Source organism: Chrysochloris asiatica, unplaced genomic scaffold (genome assembly GCF_000296735.1).
Source record: "Chrysochloris asiatica unplaced genomic scaffold, ChrAsi1.0 scaffold00516, whole genome shotgun sequence".
NCBI lineage: Eukaryota > Metazoa > Chordata > Mammalia > Afrosoricida > Chrysochloridae > Chrysochloris > Chrysochloris asiatica.
Genome location: NW_006409034.1, coordinates 704,419 through 712,361, shown reverse-complemented (window position 1 = coordinate 712,361; position 7,943 = coordinate 704,419). Strand labels below are relative to the sequence as shown.

At 36.6% G+C, this 7,943-nt stretch overlaps 1 protein-coding gene across 1 annotated transcript; it reads right to left on the bottom strand.

The window, feature by feature from the left end:
• Positions 1 to 6,593: 6,593 nt before the first annotated feature.
• On the bottom strand, positions 6,594 to 7,700 carry LOC102823326 (translocating chain-associated membrane protein 1-like 1-like). The gene has a single exon (XM_006877490.1). It carries the CDS (start codon positions 7,698 to 7,700, stop codon positions 6,594 to 6,596), a length of 1,107 nt encoding a protein of 368 aa, XP_006877552.1.
• Between the last annotated feature and the right edge of the window lie 243 nt (positions 7,701 to 7,943).

Genomic DNA, 7,943 nt, shown 5'->3' with positions numbered 1-7,943 from the left:
CCAACTTGATGGCACCTAACAACAATAACAATATGTTGTTTCTGCATTGTTAAGTGCTGTCGAGTCACTTCCAACTCATAGTGACCCTGTATAGGGTTTCCAAGGGGCAGCTGGTTAAGTTTGAATGGCCAACCTTGAGGTACAAATGACCTTGTAGTCTAGTGTTTATCCTACAGTGCCACACCAGGACTCGAGTATTAGCTGTATACAGATGTGGAAAATCACTACAAGTTATTTAATATATTACCACTTCTTATTACCAGAAGTGAGGGAAAAATCAGTGCTGTGAGTTTATACATTTAAAAAGACATATGGAAAGACCCACAAATGTGTATTCACTTAAGTATCAGTATTTGTGAATAAGCACACATACATATATTAAATGAAACTGCTTAATTATTATAAAGTGCTGGTCAGTAAAGTTGGTTCTAACACATGCCGAATGTTATAGGATTTCAGAGGAATGTCCGATGAGTTTGCACCCTGACCTTATGGTTCAAATCAACTTTACTTTCCAGTGCTTATCCTACAGTGCCACACCAGGACTCCAGAATTCTGGTGTGGTGATACAGGCTAAGGCCTGGGCTGCTAGCTGCGAGTCAGTGGTTTAAACCCACCAGTTGCTCCCTGGAAACCCTATACAGCATCGCTATGAGTCAGAAAAAACTCGACGACTCTAAACAATGAAAAAAAAATCAATTTATGGAATTCTATGGTGGTGCAAGCTAAGCACTGGACCACTAACTGCAAGGTTAGTGGTTCAAACCCACACGCCTCTCCTTGGAAATCCTACACAGGGTTGCTATGAGTCACGGCCAACTCAATGGAACTTAACAACAACAGCAACATATCAATATATGGAGTCCTGGTGGTGTACTGTAGAATAAACTCTGGATTGCTAATCACAAGGTCAGTGATTCAAACCCAACAACTACTCCTCAGAGACCCTATACAAAGTCACTGTGAATCAGACTGAATTGGAGGTACATAACAACGTACTGAATTAGGCAATTCTGCTGCACAAGACCTTTTTTTAAAAGTGTTGAAGAGCAAAGATGTCAGCTTGAGGACTGAGGTGCGCCTGACCCAAGCCACGGCATTTTCAATAACCTCATATACATGCGAAAGCTGGACAGGGAATAAGGAAGACTGTAGATGAATTGATGCTTTTGAGTTATGGTGTTGGAGGAGAGTATTGAAGGTGCCATGGGCTGCCAAAAGAACCAATAGATCCATTTTGTAAGAAGTACAGCCAGAGTGCTCATTGGAGGCCAAGATGGCCAAACTTAGTCTCTCATACTTTGGGCATATTGTCAGGAGGGAATAGTCGCTGGAGAAGAATATCATGCTTGGTAATGTGAAGCATCAGAGTAAAAGAGGAAGACCCCTAACGAAATGGATTAGCCAAGTGGCAGCATCGATGGACTCAAGCGTGGCAACAGTAGTGAGGTTGGCCCAGGATTGGGCAGTGCTTCATTTGCTGTGCATAAGTGTCGCTATGGGTCAGTACCAACTCGATGGCACCTAAAAATAACAACAAACAACATATCAATATATTAGTAGTCCTCCTTGAGCTGTGGCTTAGGTATTATACTGCTAACCAACCACATGGTTATGGCTTCAAACCCACCAGTTGTTATGAGGGAGGTTGTCTTCTCCCATTACTGTCTCAGAAATCCTAAGGAGCAGTTCTGCTCTGTCCTGTAAAGCCTCTTTGAGTCAGAATCTACTTGAAGGCAGTGCGTTTAGAAAGTTTGTATACAAGACTCATATGTTCAAATGGCTTCAAAGTCTAAAAACTTAAAAACCACACAACATGGACTTGGTCCTGACTTCTTTTGCTAACCACTATTAGTAACCATATTATCACCTTCCTCATTTGAATTTATATTCATCTAACCAGAAATATCTTTAAAATAGAAATCCATTGAATTTCAGTTACATTTTATTTTGTATCAACAATTTTTGCAATTTTCTATTTATTGGTTTCATTTATTTGTTGAGCAAAGAAGACAGCTTTTTCCTTTAATTAAGTAAAAAAGAAGAAAATAATAAAACTATCTTGGACTCTAAATACGTCCTAAACTATAATGTTTAGGTGAAATTCCAATTAGGTACCAGGAAAAATGTTCTTCAAGTCATGAAATTCTATGTGTTAACTAACATGATTTGATTGGTGCTGGTTGAAATGATTTTTTTTTTCCTTTTGACTTGGGAAATTCATTTACCCTTTTTCTTGTAAATATATGTTTTTGCCTGATTTACAGGGATGTAGCATGCCTTAAGAGGGAGTGTAGGCATGTCTAAGCCTTAATAAAAAGGTACACATTATTACTGCGAAGTTAATCTAATCATTTTTCATTTTTTAAATCATGTGATACTTTAACTACATATTTCATTGTCTTCAGTTTTGCAACTATCTCTTTAAGTGGTCAATTTATAGATCAGTGCATTTTTTCAGATTATAAGAAAAAAAAAAGGAGTCCTGGTGTGGCATTGTGGATTAATGCACCAGACTGCAAAACTATTTGAACTGCAAGGTTGGCAGTTTAAATTCACCAGTTGCTCCTCGGAAACCCTATACAGGGTTGATTTGAGTCAGAACTGACTCGATGGCACTTACCAACAACAAGAAGATAAAAAATGTTAGCTGAAACAATTAAATAACTCAAAACAGAGTGTAATCACCTGCCAGATACTTAATATTTGGCTGATGGCCAATTTATTAAGTATTTGCAATTGCTAAGGGTGGTATAGGGTCTAAATAGGATTTTCTTACAGTGATATTTGGGTGGCAAATTTAATGTGTATATAAATGTTTAACTATAAGAATTTTAATTTAACATTTTAGAAACATTTTTATGTTGAATTTATAATAATATTTATATACAATTCAGAGGAAATGTCAGGTCATATTCTGTTTTACTAAGAGTTGGTAGTGCCTCACAGGATGTCTATTTGAAAACCTGCTGTGAAAAAATGGAATGAAATTCAGGAGGTGGGAGCATTTATGAATGATCTGGTAATGAAGCCACGAAGCTTTCATATACTCACCAACACCAACGGTGTGTATCCACTCCAGCCAGGCACATCACTAAATGTATCAAGATTACAGTGGACAGTCCTGCTAACTGGAAGGCATTCTTTGCCATATTGCAAGTGCCCAAATCATAACCTATTCCATCCACAGCTACACTTTAAAGGACACTTCCCTAGGAACATTCTCTCAGGAAGGACTCCAATGGGCACTTCCCATGTATAAAGCATCATTGATGAATCTTCTTATAAATTTTTCTCACTTTGTCTAGTTGAGTGATAACTTTTATCTTGCAATTTTTTTTCAAGTTAAAGAATATCAGAAATTTTTATCTTCAAGAAAGCTTTATCAAGTGATGACTCTAGTAATCTTGGATCTATTTCACATGAATGCCTTGTCACTTACCATGATTTCGCTCCAGAAAAACAAAATTGATGAAAGATAAATGAAAAAATATTTTATATTCTTTTCTTATTGACATAAAAGATTACACTAAAAAAGAAAAAGTGTCTAAAATTGGCTTGTCTCTAAGAAAATGGGAATATTAATCAACAAATTCCTAGTATTTATTAAGAAAGATGCAATCCATTTTTAGCTAAATGTTTGCAGAATAATTTTTTTAAAAGAAATTTACACTTTAAATTCATCCTAGAAAACCTCTATCTGTAGAACTAATAATGGAATATAGTTTGATAAGAATTGAAAGCAATTCTTAAATTCACATACATTATATCTTTATGACTTTTGAAAGTTGATGTGATTAATCAGTTATTTGAGTTTCCATTGTGGTAACCGATACCTGTTTTAATAATACCTGTAACAGTCATAATGAAAATTGATGCCTTCATGCGTTTAATTTATAGAGAGATTGATTTTACAATGAGATTTATGATATTCATGAGTTACTAGAGAATGTAATTTAAAAAGTGGAAAGAGATTTGGATGTATTGAGTGGGATTTTACTTTTAATATTCTTTTCATATTTGGGATATGTTTATTTTCTGACAATATTTATTAAACTCTTATATGTAGATGAGATGTATTCAGTGTCCTTTCCCTGTTTTTTATCTCAATTACACTGCTTTCTCTTGTGAAACCAGGTAAGAAAGAGACTTTTGTTTTGCAGATGAAGCACTGTTGCTGTTAAATTCTTCTGAATTGATTCTGGCTCATGGAGACCCTATAGAGGGTTTTCTAGGAGCAGTTGGTGGATTTGAACTACTGACCTTGTAGTTAGCAGTCAAGTGGAGTGTTTATCCTACATTGCCATACCATACAATTTAAAAATCAATCAGCTCAGTATACCCCTTTACAAAATGAATTCACAAAATGTACCTATAAAGGTACTAGGAATTGTAGAAATTTAGCTACTTTTTTCTTGTTTCCTTTATTTCTTCTAGTGTACATATATAAAGAGTACAACTTCCATAATCATTTTTTGCTATGTGGAATGCCAATCTGAAGGAAGAGTTAAGAAAATCCCAGAAAAATCGATTTAGGCCCTAGTCATATTGAATGCCATGCCCAATCTAACTCTTGATGCTGTCAGACATACAAGGCAACCTTTTGCTAGACTGAATTAGGTTTGTATTTACTTGAAAATGAGGGATGTATAAGAAAATTTCTCCCAAATTGGGGTTTACAAATAATAGGCTAAAACAGACAATAAGGGATGAAACTAAAAAAGATTTCACTATCAACTAAGAAGTTATCCAATTGCACAATCGTTGGTGACACTGCAAGTCATCATACTTTGGATCACTTGGCACACACTAACAACAGTATTAGGCAATTACAAGTGGGTGAATGGGACATAGGTAGGATGATGGGATCTAAACCCAACAAAGAATCAACTTAGCTTTGCTACTTTACTCTGAAAGTATAATAAAAAAGAGAGTTTGAATAAAAGTGGACCTTCTGTCTTCAGCCTGCAATGCAAATTTACTAAGTTTAAATTCCATGGTGGTGATTGATATATAGGAGAAAATACAGAGGTATAGGAAATATGAGTACATAGCTTTACCATGAAATATTTATGAATATTGTCTGCTTGACAACAGCAGCATTCACATTATAGAAATGAAATCTGAGGGAAGGAGATAAATATACAGAACATCACAGACTGGACTGCTAACTGCAAGGTTGGAAGTTCAAACCTACCAGTTGTTTTTATTGTTGTTAAGTATCTTCAAGTCGGTTCCAACTCAGAATGACCCAGTATAGGTTTTCCAAGGAGCAGCTGGTGAGCTCCTTGGAAACCCAATACAGCATCCCTATGAGTCAGAACTGACTCAACAGCACTTAATAACCACCACCACCACCACAGCATACCATTGCTTCTATCAGCTTCTGTAAAAACTATATGTACCAAAATATTATACATACCAACAAAATAATATATACCTAACAATGTGTTTTTCTCGATTAAAGGTGAAAGTAAAGCTGTAATTGTAACTTTAAAAAATCAATCAAGACTATTTATTTCCCTGCTTTTCAACTTCTTTAAGGTTAATGTATTAAAATGTTTCCCAAATGTAGTTATCATTTTTACATATATAAGCCAAGTAAGGATCATTTTCAAAAATGGTTTTCAATTGAAACAATACAGACAATACATTTCTATGATGCTGTCCACGCCAAGCTTATGACAAACCTGTTAGTAATCAACTTTAATTAACCTACTAAAAAAGCAATGTCAGTCTAGTTTCCCTTCTTTATATTATTTAATTTTCCAATATCCAGTTTACAATGTTAAAAATGACAAAAATGTTTTATCCTTTTCAATATTACTTTTATACTAATTCAATATATTTTGATTTGGTGTGTATTTCAATACATCGCCACACATTTTGATCCTAGTATGTTTTTTGGTTTTTGTTGGTTTGTTGTTTTATAAAGACGTAACAATAGGAAGTATACACACTAGGTTGCTAACCTCAAGATCCATGGTCCGAAGCCACCAGTCACTCCTTGGAAACCCTATACAGTGTCACTATGAGTTGGAACCAAAGGAACATCACAATAACTTAGAAAATGAAGCATACAGTTATTCTGTGGTTTTACAAATCTGTTCAGTTTAAATGCTGCAACCTCCAATTCTACAAATGAGATAATGCTGAACACAACTTACAGTTGATTTCTGCCTTTCAGTAGTTACATTTTACAATGAAAGAGAATTTTTAAAATATGATCTTGCTAGAACAGACCATCTTACTAATATAAAAAGTTAATAGGAACAGGAAATTGTATTACTGGTATGTGGAATGTTTGCAGTTAACCCTCCAAATCATTATGACAATGTTCAAAGATTAAAAAAAATAGTAAGGTGGTTGTCCCTAAACTATTTTGAAAAGGAGTGGTTCCAACTAAACCAAGATGTTTTAATTTATTATAATAGTCCCCCCAATGTCTTGAAGAAAAAAATATAAATATACACAAGATAGTACAATAGCACAAATCATAGAGCACACACTATTGTCTTGCCTAGAAAGGTGTCTTATAGTAAGTAACAGATTTCTTTGGGGATATTGATCCAATAGATTGCAATTCATTAAGATCATTTATCTTTCCTGTTACGTGGAGAATCTACTCTATTTGAAATTTCCACTCCGTTTTCGGTTCCTTTTCTAGATCTTCCTTTAGTAGTCATCCGTTTCTTCTTCGCACATGGGACCTCAAAATTAGATTGTTCTCGCCATCTTTGAAGCTGGAGAGTAATTAAATTCCACGTTATGAATGCTTGAATAGTACAACTGGAAGACAGGACAGCAATTTTCGCAGCCAATACATTGAAGTTCCCAGCAATGATATCTGGCTTCTGAGTCTCGGATCCAGCAAGATGAAAGCCAACAGTTAGTACTGATACAATTAAAATCAGCAGTCTTCCCAAAACAATCACAATTGCCCACAAAGAAAACCCTTGCTCATACTTCTCGTCACTCATATAAAACAGGTCGCACAAGTGGGAAAGTAATTCAACAAAATAATGCAACACCAAAAGAACAAGTCCCAGATGATCTAAGTATAGAAGGTAAGCTCCAGCAATGTGAAAGAGGTGAAGACCAAAGTAGATGAGTTGACGAGGGATATCTTGTTTTTTGGTTTTCTGGAAGTAGAGTTCAGGAAAAGCATGGAGCCAGTAAGCCAACTGTGATATGTAGAAAAACTTCATCTGAAAAGTCATCATATTTTGGGGATGAGCCCTCCACAAGACAGTAGTGTCTGAAACGTAGTTTTCAGAGATTAGAATGAGTGTGCCCCAAACACAAGAAACAAGGTAAAATACACTAAGCTGACCAGATTCATTAAACCTGCTTTGTTTCGTTTTGGGAAACTGCATTTGTCTGTTAATTTTATCCAACACATACTCCTGAACTGTGGCGTGAATAATGATTGCCACTAGCATGTAGAAAAAAACTGTGGCCAAATCTTTGACACCATAATTATAAAGGGACCTGGATTCTGTGCCTTGTTCTTTTGCTGCAGGGACGGGAACACTGTGCTGAAGAGTGATAAAAACAATAGATGCTTCCGCTGTTGCTTCGAACATCAGTCCCAGCACGAAGAACATGCCCACACATGAGACAATGTCCGCATGATTCTGCAGGATGAATTCGTGGCTCAGGACTGGGGGGTTCTTGGTGTTCTTCTTGCGGATCGCCATAGTGGCGCTTCCCGGATACTCACCGACGAGCAGCAGCTGCCTCCCCCTGGCTGCTCCTCACAGCGCCACCGCCACTGCCTACTGCTCCAGGGGTTTCACATCTCATTCCAAAGCGCCAGGTAGCCTCACACGCCCAAAAAAATCAAAGGCTAGGGCCAAGCTCGGCTGAGCATGCGCACCAGGGGAACGACAGAGACGGAAGGAAATCGAGTGCCGCCCCCCTGCCCGGCTGCAGGCGGGGGC

Bases quoted from the DNA above. Each gene is read 5' to 3' on its own strand.
- LOC102823326 (XM_006877490.1), bottom strand. From the start codon at position 7,700: ATGGCGATCCGCAAGAAGAACACCAAGAACCCCCCAGTCCTGAGCCAC.